This window comes from Schistocerca gregaria, chromosome 5 (genome assembly GCF_023897955.1).
Source record: "Schistocerca gregaria isolate iqSchGreg1 chromosome 5, iqSchGreg1.2, whole genome shotgun sequence".
NCBI classification, from domain to species: Eukaryota; Metazoa; Arthropoda; class Insecta; order Orthoptera; family Acrididae; genus Schistocerca; species Schistocerca gregaria.
Window position 1 is genome coordinate 463,879,427 of NC_064924.1, and position 17,493 is coordinate 463,896,919.

Below are 17,493 nucleotides of genomic sequence, written 5' to 3' on the forward strand. Positions count from 1 at the left end.
AAATCACACCAACTTGGACTGAATACCCGTTTTAATATTCCACTCAGGCAAGCCTGAGCGGCTTTTGGGTAGTAGTTGAATTCTACATCACTTCTCCTCAAATGCAGAGTACATGAACTGAAGTATGAAAACATTCGTTTACCACTACACAACTGAGAATGTTAAGGTTGGGATGAATTTGAAAGTACACAGTTACAGGAACTACCATATTTGTCATGGGATCAGAAGAAAATGCAGGTGCTGCAGGAGGGAGGTTATAGTTGCCCAATTTTAGCTTGTAAGCTAGTGTTGAGCCAGTTAGATAAAGGTAGAAAATTTGTTCTCATTGTGTTGAATGTCTTTCATTTGATAATTAATCCCAGCTTTCCTGTTGTTGTAATTTTGTGTGAGGGAATTACTCCTGCCTCACTAAAGAACAAGCCTACTTGGCTGTATATGTTAAATAACCCCAATTTTAATTATACAGAAATATGTTAATGAATGAATGAAAGAATCCATAGTTGTGGATTTAACAAATGTTGTTTCAAGGTAGATTAACTGTTCTTAAATAGTAAGAATAGATAAGTAACTGCTGGGGGTGGACTGATGAAGTTGGTTATGTACGTATCTGTGTGCTTTGTTTGAATATTTTTTCCATGTAGTAAACACACACACAAACTCTTAGTTAAGTGTGAAATGTCAGGTCATTGTTCAGGGGATAACAGTAGAAATAAATTGAAATTCAGATAGCCAGACTGTTGATTTCTCCATCTGATTCCTGTATCTCCTGTCAATTTATAAACATTCACAAAGTGAAATGTTGGCCACTTAGAATACCATCATCGTCATGACATAATTTTCTTTCACTTTTCAGTTCTCACCACAAATTATTATATTTCTTGCTATGCAAGGTAATAAATTTGCTAAGGTATTGACCTCACTTGCGAGGAAGGGCATTTGTAACTATGTACAATCTTCCTCACATAAGTTTTCTAATTTTTCTTATAGCTTACCTCATTGCAAGATTTTTTTTCTCCCAACAAGGGAAGTACTTTCTCAGTCTTTTCCAGCTGAATTTATAATAACATTGAAATTGATGTGATGCAAAACCATTAATCGCCCTTCTTTCGTTCCATATTTTGGCCCAGTAACAAGTTTTAATTGCAAATTTTTGTAAGAAATATTGACTGCCTGCACTACTTTCACAATTTTGTCAATCATTGTTATCTTCATGAAACTGTTCTTTTAATTATACCATTTATCACTTGATTGGGTTAACATGTGAAATCTGTAAAGCAACTGAAATAACTTAGTGTGTGATATTAATAAACAAAATCTATTTCCTGAACGAGTCTGTGATTCTGTGAGTATTTTGGAAGTAAAGCTGTCTAGACCACTCAATGTATTCCTCCACTTGAAATGTTATCATCAGAGTAAAACGTAGAATTCTTGAAACAGAATTCTTGAAACAGTGTTGAGTGTCAGTTTAAATGAAACTTAGACCTAAGCAAAGTCAGTAGTTTGGTGGTGGTGGTGGTGGTGGTGGTGGTGGTGGTGGTGTTGTCGCTGCCCAGAACAATATTGCAACAATCTAGATGATTTTATGAATAAAGAAAGGAAAAAACTTGGCTTGCTATGGAAAAATTGTCTGATAGCACACATAAGTAATCACATAAGTAATCTCAGATCACAGATGAATCAGAACAGCAAGCATGAGCATTCTGAGATATATTAGTAATTAGGTGATGAACCTGCTGTTACTAGACAATTTCAGTTAGAGCTACTTTGGTCACACATTTAAGTGAGCAGTGCCATACTGCTAATTTTGCTTGCTGGGGCAAGTGGTCTACCAACTGAACTATGCAAACATAAAGAGTGCGCAGTTAGCAGAACAGTTGGAGACAAGGTTCTGACAGAGGCAGGACTTCACTTGTGTTTGGAAAGCTCAGTTGTAGAACATGTGTTCACAAAAGGCAAAAGTCCCAGGTTAGAGTCCTGGTGCAGTATGCAGTTTTAATCGGACACAATGCTTCAAATCGGTGCACACTCCACTGCAGAGTGGAAATTCCTTCTGGAGTAAATGAGTTGTGCTTTTAACATTCAAAAGTTGTCCCGAAGATGCTGTCTAATGTCAATTTTCTGGAATGAGAATTTCATTGTACAGTGATGGACATCTAACAACACAACACATATTTTGTATATATTGTCTTCATTTTGCTTGTGATTTGAATATTGAAATAGAAAAGACATTATCCTGACTTTCCATGCCATGTTTGTTGTGCTTAACTGTCTTTGTATAGTATCTGTGCTAACTGTAAACAGTGTTTGGTTTTTTCCCCCCCCTACATACAGCAGTAGTAGTCAGGCATGATTAGAGGGCAACATAGTAGTTAACACCAATGAAACAGTAGATACGAAGATATGGCCAGATTGTACTGGTTTTTACTCTAAAACATTTGTTCATCTTTCTTTAGATATTTGAATGCTGCAGACCAAGCTGATAGCTGCTTTTAAGTCACTATAAAACCTTGGTAATGCTTACTATGCTGATGATTTCTTTTCTGTTGTTTCAGTTTGATGACAAAATTCTCCAAAAAATTAGTCAGTAAATGTATTTACATACAGATACTGAAATCTACTAGAACAGATCTCCTAGGAATGTGAGTACCATGATTTCTTTCTCCTCATAGAGCATACTGTTCCTTAGTTTATCTTATCATTACTTTTGTTCTAAGGAATTTTTTTGTATTACTATTTGTCCATTTCATACTTACCCTAAACAAATATCCTTGTTTCTAAATTTACAACATAAAAGTTAAGCATTACAATATAACCCTAGTGTCATTTTACAGTAAAGTGAAAGTGGAAAAAGGTTGGTAATTACATGAGAGACAAGAAAGTTGTTTTCAGTTTTGGTTTAAAATTGCCTTTATAGGTTGAGGAGTTAAAACGTCTGTGGAATTCACATCAGATTATATTCAGTCTATTTAATACTCCTGCATACTTAAATTTTCTCTGGAATTGTCCCATCAAATATTCATGTAATTTATCTGTTTGGCATAGAACATTAAATGTCAAACGAAAATTGTATGATTATTGATTAGAACGGTTAATCCTGCCTCGGGTAGAGGGTGCACTTGGAAGATAAGAACTGCTAGACTGAGTCACTTGCGGACCCTCTTGCCTTTTTTATCTTCCCTGATAAATTATCACAGAAGTCAGTTTAAAAACCTATTTGTGTTTTTGTGTAAGATGTAAATCAAACTGTGGCTGACTGGGCCAAGTCTGATGGTGTCACATAATTTATCCTTTTGGAAATTATAGGAAGGTACAAAGTCTTAGATTCTATACAAAATACTGATAACAAACGGCAAGGACTTCCAGTACGCTATATTGATCTGTTTAGATGGCATGGCACATGTTGTCTGCTTTATCAGGACTATTATGCTGATCTCTCTTCTCCTGCTTCCAATCATTGTGATTACAATTCTTCACACAACAATTACAATTATTTGCTTCCAGATGGAGCACCAGTATCTTATACTGTAGTATGATAAATTTGGTTCAGTGTATTGGTTAATTAAAATTGTCAATATTGTTACGTCCCACCAGAGATATTAGCAAATCATGCTTCCAATCATTGTGATTACAATTCTTCACACAACAATTACAATTATTTGCTTCCAGATGGAGCACCAGTATCTTATACTGTAGTATGATAAATTTGGTTCAGTGTATTGGTTAATTAAAATTGTCAATATTGTTACGTCCCACCAGAGATATTAGCAAATCATGGTGAAATATATGTAGATAGAAAGAAACTAAAAATTCACCTGAAAAGATAATTTAATATCTAACATGTGTAATAGTTAGGCACAGAAAATTGTCATGAAAACAATGAACCGAAATTGTGAATTTGTGGAGAAATGACACAGTCTACATTTTTTTCTGAATTATCCCAAAATTTGTCATTTTTCCCCCGATGAAAATGTTATAAATCTGAGGATTGCAGTTCACCAATAATAACTGATAGTTATTTAACATTGAAACTGCATTTCACTTCTTATTGCATGAAGACTGAACTTCCTATTTAATCTGAAACTGACACTTTGTTTCCCATGTAACTGTGATGTGATGTCAAAAATAACACCAAAATTTGGAAAAATGACACTGAAATTATAAAAGAAAGTGAATTTGCCAAAAAAGAAGGAAATCGGCAACATCTGTAGAAAAACTGGAGTAAACAGCAAAATCGGGGGAAAAAGTGGGAAATTATTAAAAGAATAACAGTAAAATTGGGAAAATGTAGCAGTGAAATCAGTAAAAAATACGCCAACTTTGCCAAAAAACTGGGTTTTTCAAAAAAGCATCAAATTTGGCAAAAGTAGTACCGATATCAACAAGAAATAACCAAATTTTTTTTTTAAAAAATAGCACAAATACGGTCATCAGATTAGCACTGATATTAGCAAAAAGGCACTGAAATGATTTTTTTCTGCCACTAATTATGGCACGTGTAAAATACATTGAGGCCAAAGATGTATTTATGAATATACCAAGGGACTAATTCCAAAGTGTCTGTTCCTTCGATTTTTGTGATTATCTGTAATAATAATAATATTAATAATAATAATAATAATAATAATAATATAGACAATAAAAGGCATTTTTTAGTTTATAAATAAAGAGAATAATAAACATAAACAAAAATAAAGGAAGGGTATATTACAGCAACGGCTTGAAACTATGAAATAACTTCCCATGCGGTCTCTCTCTCTCTCTCTCTCTCTCTCTCTCTCTCTCTCTCTCTCTCTCTCTGTCGTCCTTCTTTGATTGCTGGAAATCTATTAATCAGTGAATCACATTTTCTATTTCCTTATTCATTCATAATAAATAGTAAAATGAGGGAAGTGGTTGGCTGCAGTATTTGTTGATTTCGAAGTATTTGCAACAGTCCCAAGTTTTCATAGCATTTCAGTAGAGCCTGAGTAAATAAGTTAATTACTAAGTGCTTAAGACTTCATAAACGTTATTTTCTGGCAGATTAAAACTGTGTGCCGGGCCGATACTCGAACTTGGGACCTTTGCCTTTCGCGGGCAAGTGCTCTACCATCTGAGCTACCAAAGTACGGCTCACGCCCGTCCTCACAGCTTTACTTGTGTCAGTCTCCACAATATTCTTTCTTCCAGGAGTGCTAGTTCTGCAAGGTTCGCAGGAGAGCTTCTGTGAAGTTTGGAAGGTAGGAGACGAGGTACTGGCGGAAGTAAAGTAGTGAGGATGGGGCGTGAGTCGTGCTTGGGTAACTCTGATGGTAGAGCACTTGCCCGCGAAAGGCAAAGGTCCCGAATTCGAGTCCTGGTCCGGAACACAGTTTTAATCAGCCAGAAAGTTTCATATCGGCACACACTTCGCTGTAGAGTGAAAATCTCATTCTCTTCAGAAATGTTGATGCACTACACGGTTACAAATTTGCAGATAGGAGTAATCATAAGTTACATGGTGATATATTTGATTATAGATCTATATTCTCTGTTCTGTTTTCAGTACGTTTTAGGCTACTTTGTGAAGAACACATGGAGTTTTGTCACTCTCATTCACTGATAAATTCGTTCACAAATTGTATGTCTGTTTTGACTATACTCAGAAAGTACTGATTCTCCTCTTTAGCTGCGTGAATTCAGTGTCACAAGTCAAAATACAATGACAAAACTGGCTGGCGCGCGTGCGCGCACACACACACACACACACACACACACACACACACACACACACACACACACACTAGCGAATAGATTGAACTGTAATGTAATTAAACATAAGCAAATTATATTGTATTGACCAGGTAGCAATGTGTAACTTACCGTTCAGCAGAGAAGTATCAGCTGTAAGATTTATATCAATCGCTGTGGCACCTATACTATAAAAATTGTTGAAGAGACCAAATTACCATAAACACTGTGGTTCAGGAAAAGGAAGTAAGAGAAATAAGTTCATTCTCATCTTTGGCTCATAATCAACTAGTTGTTTAAAAATGCATGGTTTAGATAAAAAGTAGTGGCAACACTGTTATAATTCATATCAGGTTTTTGACAGACATTCGCCATATTACATGCTCGGAATATAATTGCTCTGCATCTTGATCACTTCCACCCACGCAGTTGGAAGGTGTTGTTACACTGTCAGCATGTTCATCCCTGTCAGTCTCTTGCAGTGAGTGCCCCATGGCGTTGATGTCTTCTCTTGTATTGTAGTGCGTGCCACAAAGAGGTTCTTTCATTTTGGCAAACAGATCATAATCCACGGGCTCATATCAGGTGAATTCGGTGAGTGCTCCAATATCTACCACTCCTACAAATTCAGGAGTACTAGCAGGGGATTTGCTGTGTAATATTGTGCACAAAGGATGATGGGGTGCAGTAACCTTCACTTTGGTACCAGCTGGTTCACAGTACACATTCTGTGGGCTTTTCCAGTCATTGGGTTGTTGCGTTATTCATGGTTTGTCCTTAGTGAAAAACCTCCCAAGGAAGCCTTTACCATCCATGGGGTAGTGGTTGAACAATTCCTCTGCAGTTGTATGATGGTGCCACTTTTCCACCTCAGTTATTGCTTGTGGTACCCAATGCGCTGCAGTTTGTGGGACCCAAGAATATCATGCAAATTAAGGAGCTCTGTTTTGTGACACAAAGCTAAACCTCTGAAGCTAACTCGCACATATTCCACCGGCAATCCACATCCAAGAGGAAGAGGAGGAGCTGGGTTATCATATTGTTTGCGGGCAGTGGTGGGTCGTCCCTAATGAGCCCAATATTGAGTGACATTCCTGCCGTCCAGAAACACTTCACCCATCTTGCCACTGTATGACATGACAATGCTGCATCACCACACGCCTTGTGCAATTCCAGAAAGTGTTGAATTCAAATGGTGGAAAATCCAGAATGCAATCTAACAATACCAGAGAAGGAAAGTTGCTACTCACCATATAGCCGCGATAGGCACAACAAAAAGGTTCACACAATTATAGCTTTCGGCCATTAAGGCCTTTGTCAGCAGTACACACACACACACACACACAATATTGTTACATTCCATTCTGAAAATGTTGTGCACTCTGATCGCATGCTGCTTCAGTCTTGGTCCACACACATTGTTCATGTTTCCTAAATATACTGTAAGGATGCTTGAATTGGCCTCTAATTTGGACAGTAAACACTGCAACTGACTCGAACACAGCCATTGCGGCCCACAGCAGTACTTCAGCTGTAGCCAATGTGCACACCATTTGACACACGTCCTTCATGTTACAGCAGTGTTGCCACTACTTTTTAGTTGACCCTAGTAAATTTCTTTTGACCATTGGCCAGCAAGGCAATAGACAAAGTCATGGTGTGTTTATTGTATACATTAACAAAATTTATCAGACAAGCTGTATTTAGGGTGATGTAACATTGAGTTACCCATGAGAATAATTTGCCATTTGCAGAAGCCAATATTTGCCAAACGATATTTATTGATAACCTGTTCGCTTGTTGGTACACTATTATGTGAAAATGCCTGTGAATGGTACATATTTATGATAGTGTTGTAGTGGTGAAGTGTGGTAACTGAATTGCTAGAGTGAAATGACACTGTGTTCCCAGGGTAGGGGGAAATGTGCATCCAGTTGCAACCATCATGTCTACATTTGTTGGAACCCTCACACCTGTGTTGATGTACATAATCAGCAAACCACTGTTGGTGCTTGAAGTAGAGCACTTCATGCCTGTTTTAGCAGTTTATATAAAAGCAGCACTTCTATGTGGGCTATAACAACTTGCCACAATTCTAGCAGTGCACTTCTGAATTGGTTCACTGTGTGCTGTCTTGATATGGACATGCGAGAGTACCTTAGTAGGCACAGTTTACTTACCTTAAACCCTTCCAAGAAATGTAACGCTCTTATTTGCCTTTACCAACTACCAAATTTACCTCCTTGTCTCGTGCCATTTTGCTTGTTAGTATCACCCCTAAGTACGAGGGTAATCCCAAAAGTGTAAGGTCTCCTTTTTTTTTTTTTTTTTTTTTCCCCTCTATGTACATAGACCTGTTCATTTCTACAATGGTTTACATCAATTTACAGCTTGGACATTTAGCCATTTTTCGACATAATGACCATTTGTCGATGCATTTTTTTTGTAGAAGCTGTGGCAGTTTTTGTATGCCCATGTCATTCGAGCTTGCCACCATGCTGTTCAGAAAGTTATGAACCTCTTCTTTCACCTCGTTGTCGGAGCTGAATCGCTGTGACCACAATTAATGCTGACAGGTACTGTGAGACTCTGAAAAAACTCAAATGGGCAATTCAGAACAGGAGAAGAGGAATGTTGAGCAACGGCGTACACATTCTCCATGACAACACTCGCCCACACATTGCTCGGCAAACGACTGCTCTCCTGCAACAGTTTCAGTGGAACATAGTCACCCACCCACCCTATAGTCCTGACTTGGCACCCAGTGACTATCACCTGTTCCCTAGGTTAAAAGAACATTGGCCGGAAAGCGGTTCAGCTCTGACGGGGATGAAATAAGATGTTCATAACTTTCTTAATAGCATGGTGGCGAGCTACTATGACATGGGGATGCAAAAACTGCCACAGCAGCTACAAAAATGCAGCAACAGAAATGGTGATTATGTCAAAAAATAGCTAAATGTTCAAGCTGTAAACTGATGCAAACCATTTTAGAAATAAACAGGTCTATGTACTTGGGGAAAAAAAAAGGAGACCTTACTTTTGGGATTGCCCTCGTACTTAAACTATGTGATGAGCTCCAAAAGTTTAGTGGTAATTTTGTAATTGGTCAATATTGGTATGTGTCCCTTTGTTATGGGTATTACATACTGTTTATCAACTTTCAAATAGCTGTTGCTAAGTGGAATTCTGTCACAGTTGTTCTGCAGTTCTTCATAGTGATGTTATTTTCCTACAAGCAAAAGCATTTTCAGTGACCAATATGGTAATGCTGGGCATACATTTTCAAATATTTTACAGGTGTTGAGAACATTTGTGGTCGTGTCAGCTTAATTACGTGGCACATAATGTTTCTAGTTTTTTTTCTGTTGAACATTTACTGTCCAGTATAACAAAAATTTCAGTTGTTTCTTATCGTTTGCCTGAAAATGTACTTGCACAATGGTATCTTGCATATCAGCAATGGTATCTTGCATATCAGTCAACTAAGTGCTATTGTGTAGAACCCCTTTTGGAAATCTAGGAAGATAGAATCGAGCTTTATCAACTGAATTTACTATTTGTAAGAACTCAAAGAACTTAACTTGCAACATTCTCTTGAATCCTTTATTTTAATGTCTCCTTTGTGAATCTGTGTGTAAGTCAAACATTGATATGATAGTAGCCTCCTAGTAGTATCACAGAATAAATTTTTTAAATGTGGTATTCATATTTCATTTTTGCTGTCTTCATTTTTCACAGTAGACATTCATCATATTTTTGCTACCCTTAAACATAGTTTATAAGTCAGTTCTCTATAACTTCTGTATGGGAATTTGCATTCTTTCACTTGAGCAGGTTACACATCAATCTGTGTTCAGCTGTCTTCCATTTATGGAGTCATACATTTAATGGATACAGATTAGAAAATGACATTTCATAAGAAGTGATGGTGCAGTTTCAGTATATGTAGACCTATTCTCTTGCTCTATTATAAGCACTAATACCGAAACTGTATAATGGATACATATCATCATACGTGGTATTGTAATTGAAAAACAAGGGTTTTATTTCATGTTTATTTCAGGTTTATGGGAGCAGGTGGTTGGAATTTGACTCACACATGGTTATCAGATGCCATTGTTGTCAAAAATTGGCCATTGATACAAGAGCTTCTAGAATTGCTACTAATGTGCCCTGTTGATGTGGAAAGACTAAAAACAAACAATTGCCCAAAATTAATTAAAGGCCTATCAAAAGATGGAAGTTCTGAAAGTGAGTACTTTGAGCCAAAAAAGTAAACTGATATTTGATTATATACGTAAAGTTGATTATACTTGCCTGTATTCCACCCGTTCAAAGTGATCAGCAAACACCTTCACTTTGATTATGCGTGCACCTTCACTTTTATTGTGCGTGTATACACTCGGTATGGTGTGTTCATGAATGTCTGTCTTGGCTTCTTTTGTATTATTCCTCCCTTACCCAAATCAAATTAAATTCAGCTTGGACCTTTAGAAAGAGAGTTTACTCTTTGGGCACTGTTGTGATTAGTGTTGTTAGATGAATTATTTAAAAAAAATTGTAATAAGTTATTTTGGAAAAACAGCTCATTTATCAGTGATAAGGATTCATACTTAAACTGTTTAAAGGGAGCTTTGAGAACAATAATTGGAAACTGAAATTACTGAATTTTGCCCCCAGTTTAGTGAAATACTTTCTCTTTAACAGAATTTCTAATTTTTAACTTGTTCGCAGTTTATTTTATTGGTAGCTGATGTGGTTGCGGTTTACTTTTTTAAGAGTATGGCTTCCAGCCTTGTCCTCTGCCTTGATTAGTGTGGTTATAAGTTTCTTAACTAATTTGACGGGTAACATTGTGAACTACACAGATGTTATAGTACAGGGGCATTTCTGAAAACTGGTCAGACTTCCATTAGAGTTCTGGTATCTTAACATTAATACTTTTCAATTTGTACACAAAAACCACATATCTAGGAAGTGGCATTGTGTTCTCGGCTCATTGCAAGTGAGGTCTCCAATTCTAATTATTCATATTAGTCACAATTTTTGAAGGGGAAGAGGTGAAATGGTTTGCAGTGTTCACACACACTCAATTATTCTTGATAGTAGAACAGCTGTCCCAGAATCAGATAAATTATGTTTAGTGTCTGTGGGATCCAGCAACTTGGCTTTTGTATTCTAACATGTTACTTTTGTGTAACTGTTATACAGGGTGTCCCTCCTAACAGTCATCAGATGCATCCTCTGATGTTTTGGCAGGTAACTGCAATTTTGCTTTGCAAAGTATAGCTGGAGTTGGTCCAAACAAATGCAGCTCATTAAGTTTTGTGGTGCCCTGTGTCACCAGAAATTACTGGTGTGTTTCCCAGTACAAACAAAATTATTTTTAAAGTGAAATTTTACATACCAGTTCAGTGGAGTTGTCCCAGATTAATCCAGTGCAATATTTGTTTTATCATTATGTATTAACAGGGACTGTAAAACTCAAGGAATAACAATTACTCCAGCAGTGACCGAGCTGTGCTGTATTTGATAAAACAAATATATCTTTAGACTAATTTGAGGCTTCTCTATTGTGAGGCTACATAAAATCCTTACTTTAAAAATCATTTTGTCTGTAATGGGGAAACAAACTGGTGCTTTCACTCGACACTGGGCATTGCGTGAAAGACATGATGAGCGGTATTTATTCAGGCTGACTCTAGCTACTTGCTAGAAAAACAGAATTGCAAATATCTGCCAAAACACCAAATAGAAAGTGCCTGGCGACTCTTAAAGCGACACTTTGTATATTATGTCAACAAACATGGTGATTGTTTGCTGGCTTTAATTGTAATATTTGTGTATAGTTACTTATATTAAAGGTAGTTTGTTTGTTTACAGGTGTCAGACTCCTAGCAAGCAAGCTGGTGGAACAATGGCTTCGGATTGTCAAAGGAGAAAGTGTAGAATTAAATGCAAACATTATCAAATCGTCAGAGCCACAATTAATTGCTCATGACAGTAAGGAGAATTCAGTTAGTACTGCAGAAGTACAGAGTGAGCCATCGGATGTTACGCCTGTAAAAGTAATAAAAAAGGAATGTGAAGATAAATCAGAATTGCAAGTAAAAAAAGAAGATACGGATGTGAAAGTAACACCATGTGATACGAAGTTGGTAGGGGAAGAAAAAAAGCCTGAAGTGCATATAGAAAGTGTTAAAGAGGAGGAAAAGGAAGAGAAAGTGTTGAATACCACACAGACAGAAGAAACAGGTACATCAGAAGACTCAGGAGAAGACACTACTTGGAATGTTCCAATGGGGCAGTTGCCAGTGTACAAAATAACGATACGTGATGGTAAACAGGTTTTAGCAAAAGTTACAAGTGCAGAGAGACCAAAAAAGGTAAATGCAGAAACGCCAGAAACAGTGATAGTTGACACGACCAATGTCCAGAAATGTGACTCAACGGCAACGACAGTCACTGAGTCATCTAATCTGGTGAATAAGGATGTTGAAAATGTTGGCACCAAAAATACAGTTGAATTAAAAGCTCCTGTAACAAAATCAAAGAAAAAACTAGATAAATCTGAAAATAGTAGTGTAACATTGAAAGGGATAAAAGAATCCCAGAAAAAAGTGAAAGATATGAAAGGACCGCCAAATACTGTCAAAACCCCTGAAAAGAAGAACATAAAATCAGCTGAATTTGTCAAAGAAAAGACGAAAGTAATTAATAAGGACAAAAATAAGGAAAAATTAAAGAACAAAAACAAAGATAAAGGGAAGGAAAAAGAAAAGTTAAATGAGGTGGAAGGGGAGAAAGGAAGATCGAAAGAAGTGGAGAAAGAAAAATCGAAAGAAGGGGAGAAAGAGAGATTGAAAGGAGGGGATAGAGAGAAAGTGAAAGAGGTTAAACTTCAGGAGAAGAAGACTGAAACCGACAAAGATCAGCTTGAAAAAGATAATGCTGCATTGGCCAAACTCATCCCACCATCGATAAGTAAACTTGGAAAAATTCCTAAGAAAGTTCATACTGATGACAGCCAAGCACAGCCAGAGGTAAAACCTGTAATGAGTGAAGTTAAAAAACCACCAGAAATAAAACAAAAAAAGCTGTCAATTTCCATAGAGGTACGAAAGCCAACTGGTGATGCATCTCGACCCAAAACTGTTAAGACTTATAATTCCAAATTTCGTTCCACTGGGTTAGAAGAGGAAGTTAAACCCCCTCCACCTCGTCCTTTAAAAAAACCTGTAACATTAGATAAAAGGCCTGTTAAGTTTCCAGTCTTAAAAAGACCTTCACCTGTGAAGGAAATAGGTCCCCCAGAAAAGAAATTGAAACCAGCATTAACAGATGTTACTTCTGGAGAAAGTAAGAAGACTGAAAAATCTGGCGCTATTAAACTGATTCCTCCTAGACCTAAACGTAAGTATGAGAGTGTAGCACAAAAATTTGAAAATGTTTCAGTGTTCCTTGGAAATAATTGGCGAATAATGGTCTGTCTGAGAAAGAACAATGAATTCATTGGTTTTTGTTTATGCTTATCAAGGAACACAATTTTTCCTTCGCCATGTACAATCATGACATGTTTCACTTACGTTATTTCCATTGCCATTCAGTTATTTTTATAGGAAAGTATGTAGTGGAACAAGTGACAGGCAGAAGTTTTGTGTCACTCCATGAATCGCATCTGGATGGGTCAAGGATAGAGTACTGCTTGCAAAAGGCAGGTGCACTTTATAGTCAGTCCGACAAACTTATTTCACTTGCCACAAACATTCATGTCGTATTTAGTAGCAAAGCATTAAGTTATATGTGGTAATTATTCAGCTTTCCTGTTACTTGTTTGCAATCTCACATCTTTTCTATAAAAATTAAAAAAAATTGTTAATGTTAACTTCACTGCAGGTTAGAGTGAGCTCCTAAGGAGAAGCTGCCAATAATTTCTTATATTTGGTACGTACTTCTTGTTTGTCATTTTCATTTTTGTAGGCATCGCTGGCTGTATTGACTCCGATCATTCATTATTGGATTCAACAGTTTTCTAACCATGCATACTCATTGTATGTGACCGGCATACTGTCCTGTTGCATACTTCTCTTTTATAACTTTGTCCCCCCACCACCCTCTTTAGCCCCATAATGTCTAAACTGATACCTATATTCCATTGAACTATTTATCATCATGCATTTTCTTAAATGTGAGCAACAGTGCATGTTTTTCATATTTAGTTATCTATGACACATGATTTTAAAAAGGAACAAGAGTCATTATTTCTATTAACTCAGTTCATGTGCTGCCCCTCCCGCCACCCACCCACATCATAATAATGTCTTCCTGCTCCATGTTGTGTACTCTTATTTCTTTTTCCAGTTTCCTATTCCAAAGTTCAAAATTTGTTTGTATAGAGCTGGGTGGCTGGCTGGAGATGTCGGTGAAGTGAATCAGATCTGTGAATCAATTTCTGTAAAATCTGTTTTCACAATATTCTGTGTAAATATATAAATTACATTAATGAATCATTATTGAAGCACTTTTTAAGGCAAGATGCAAAAGAAAATGACCCAGTTTGGGAGGGGTATAGCTTCTGGTGGAGAGAGGGAACTGTGGTGGGGACTGAATCATCAAACAGCAGTGTATGTGCCATTTTTGGTGTTCATGATGGTGTGATTGGGAGAACATTGAGCATTTATCATACATGACTTTACAAAGTGTAATCGGTTTACAAACACAACAAATTATGTAAACTGTGCACTTGATTGACGGAGTGTGTTCCTGATAAGAAGCTGGCCGGGGTTGCCGAGCGGTTCTAGGCGCTACAGTCTGGAGGAACCGTGCGACCGCTACAGTCGCAGGTTCAAATCCTGCCTCGGGCATGGATGTGTGTGATGTCCTTAGGTTAGTTAGGTTTAAGTAGTTCTAAGTTCTAGGGGACTGATGATCACTGCAGTTGAGTCCCATAGTGCTCAGAGCCATTTGAACCTGATAAGAAAATGATTTATTGTAAGTCCCCCTACCCACTCCTTCCTGGTTAGGCACATTTTCACAATTGTGGCCCAGAAAACAAGAAGAGTTTCTGGTACTGGTTGGAGAGCAACTCAAGAATATCACCTACAAGATGCCCATGACCCCAAAATGACAGTGTGGCGTGTCTGGAGCCCATACTGATTTGAAGATAATTGTGTTACTGTTACAGTGAGTAATGAGAGATAGATTGAGAAATCATCAGATTTTTCAGACATCAATACACAAAATTCTCATGATCACAGTATTTCATACTTTGTGGATTCAGCAGGACGCCACAGCACCTATATGTGAGATCGTTCTGTTTGTTCTGAGAGAAAGTCTCCTAAAAAGTTCCTTGCATGGTCTTATCTAGAATCTTCCCTGTTAGTCACGTTTTTCCCTTGGGAACATTTTTTCTGTTGGTTTATCTTAGGTCAAAGATGCACAAACTCTGGAAGCTCAGAAGTTAGCCACTACACCTTTTGTGTGTGTGTGTGTGTGTGTGTGTGTGTGTGTGTGTGTGTGTATGTAAAAAATCAGTTTTCTCGTTAGTTTTGAAAGTACAGCACCCCATATCAGGGTATTCTTTTTTCTATACCTTGTAATTAGCGTGTGTAGGTGGAGATTGAGCAGGGTAAATTTAAATTGAGTAACTTGTTATCATCTTACTTTTTCTAATCTGAGGTTGCTTTTCTTGCCTAATTCACTGAAAGTCTCAGGCAGGAACATGAAGCATATCATGTACAACCATGGTCCACCATGGGACTGAATGCTTCACTGTTGGCATTGCGGGCATGTGAGGTGGCAAGGAAAGTATATTAGAGAAGTGGAAACAAATGTTGGGATCATTCTAGTGACAAGGTCATGAATTGAGGAATCCTCTGACATAAGTGACCTTGACATAAAGCATGTTGTTATGACCAGACACCTGGCAGCAAATAACTCTTAGATGGCAAAGTTAGTCTGCTATTGGCCATGACCTTTGGTGAGCATCCATGAGAAGTGATTGAAAGATGGTGAAATCCTGAATAGGCAACAAGATTTGGAAGTCCCTGCCTCATCACAGAACAGAGGTTTGAAGCTTGACCACACTATAAGTCAGCACAGTGGTGACCTGTAACAGATCTGGCAAGAGTACGATCCTGATAGAGGCAAAAGTGTTTTGGAGCACCCTGTTCAGTGCACATTGCTGAAAATGGGCCTCCCTGTAGGCAGCCCCTACATGTTTTTATATTGGTACAACGACATAATCAGTTATGATTGTGGTGGGCACAGCATCACAGAGATTGGCTCATGGATCACTGGAAATGTCACGTGGTTGGTTAAATCACATTTCTTGTTACACCATGTTGATGGTCATGCCTGGAAACACTGTCATCCAGATAAACAGCTGCTTGAATGAGTGGGGCCAATATTATGTCCTGGTAGAACATTCACCTGGACTTAAACAGGGTGTGTGGCAGTAATCGAAGTTGTCATGACAGCCGCAGTCTACGTGAACATTGTTGCAGACTGTCTGCATCCCTTCAGGCTTTGATGATGTCTTCCTCGACAGTGGTGATGTCTCAGACTGCTATGTCACAAGGCCTTCAAATTTGTCTGATTGGAACCTGAAGGAACAAATCTGTGAACATATTTTACACCAGTTCCTCACCTATAAACCACCAGACCATAAGTTATGGGAATAACGTGACTTGTATGTAAAGACATGGTACATCTGGACATGCATTGTGTTCTGAAGGTGGGCCACCTTGCAATTAGGTACTTGGTCACTTGGTCATAATATTTTGGATATATATAAATATTGTGTGTGTGTGTGTGTGTGTGTGTGTGTGTGTGTGTGTGTGTGTGTGTGTGTGTGTGTAGACATTACATAGCCTGTGAAGTTCCGCAAATATATGTCTAATCTCCAGAAGCCTTATGTGGTGTGTGCCGATTTTCTCTTTAAACTTCGGAACGATTATGATTTTTTTTGGGGCCTTTATTTGATGATCAGATTTCCAGATTACAGGTGGGCATTATCTTAAGTTGAATCATAGTCTAGTAATAACGTCTTGACTATAGTTATCCTTTAAGTACAGTTTCAGTTGGGAAGTAACTGTCAGTGGAAAGGTGACGTCCAGGTGATTTTAATATCACATCTTGTATCATACTGTGGCTGGTTATTATTACACGGGTTTATTAAATTCATTTGTGAATGAGACATATCACAGCTGTTGGGTTTTCATGTTTATTGAATTTTGTATTATCCTGTGTAGTAACACAGGAGTGAAGCCATGTAGTATGTGCTGATGTTAAATTGTTAGTCAGTTAAAGACTGACATCTGTGGCATTTTTGCACAGCATAAAGCAGATGAAAGAGAAAAAGGAAGGATAGGATTCTGCACTGAATGGCTACTATGAACTGCTTCGGGACATCTGCTGAATAAATGCAGCTATAGGATGCAGTACAGCCACAAGCCTTGCAAAGCAGAAATGAAATATCCCCCCCCCCCCCCCCTCTCTCTCTCTCTCTCTCTCTCTCTCTCTCTCTCTCTCTCTCTCTCTCTCTCTCTCTCACACACACACACACCTCTTCCAGCATTTATTTTTTTAAACAAAATTGGAAAATGTTTCTCTTCTTTCTAGATATTCCGTTGTTGGTGGCAATTAATACCTGAGAAATAACATTGTTTATATTCAGCAACGAAAATTTTATCCTTTGTAGGTGGAAGTGACATTGGCTATTGCAGGGACACTATAGCTCAAAAAGTTCTAAGTAATTTATTTATTTACTTTCAGTTTTAC

General features: G+C 37.7%; 1 protein-coding gene across 2 annotated transcripts in view; it reads left to right on the forward strand.

Annotated features, from left to right (window-relative positions):
* Positions 1 to 17,493, forward strand: part of LOC126272990 (serine/threonine-protein phosphatase 1 regulatory subunit 10-like) — a 105,838-nt gene that overhangs the window by 58,711 nt on the left and 29,634 nt on the right. For both annotated transcript variants that reach the window (XM_049976341.1, XM_049976342.1), the window contains exons 5-7: positions 2,553 to 2,639; positions 9,776 to 9,963; positions 11,596 to 13,125. In XM_049976341.1, coding sequence (XP_049832298.1) covers positions 2,553 to 2,639; positions 9,776 to 9,963; positions 11,596 to 13,125 — 1,805 coding nt within the window. The remainder of the gene's footprint in view (positions 1 to 2,552; positions 2,640 to 9,775; positions 9,964 to 11,595; positions 13,126 to 17,493) is intronic.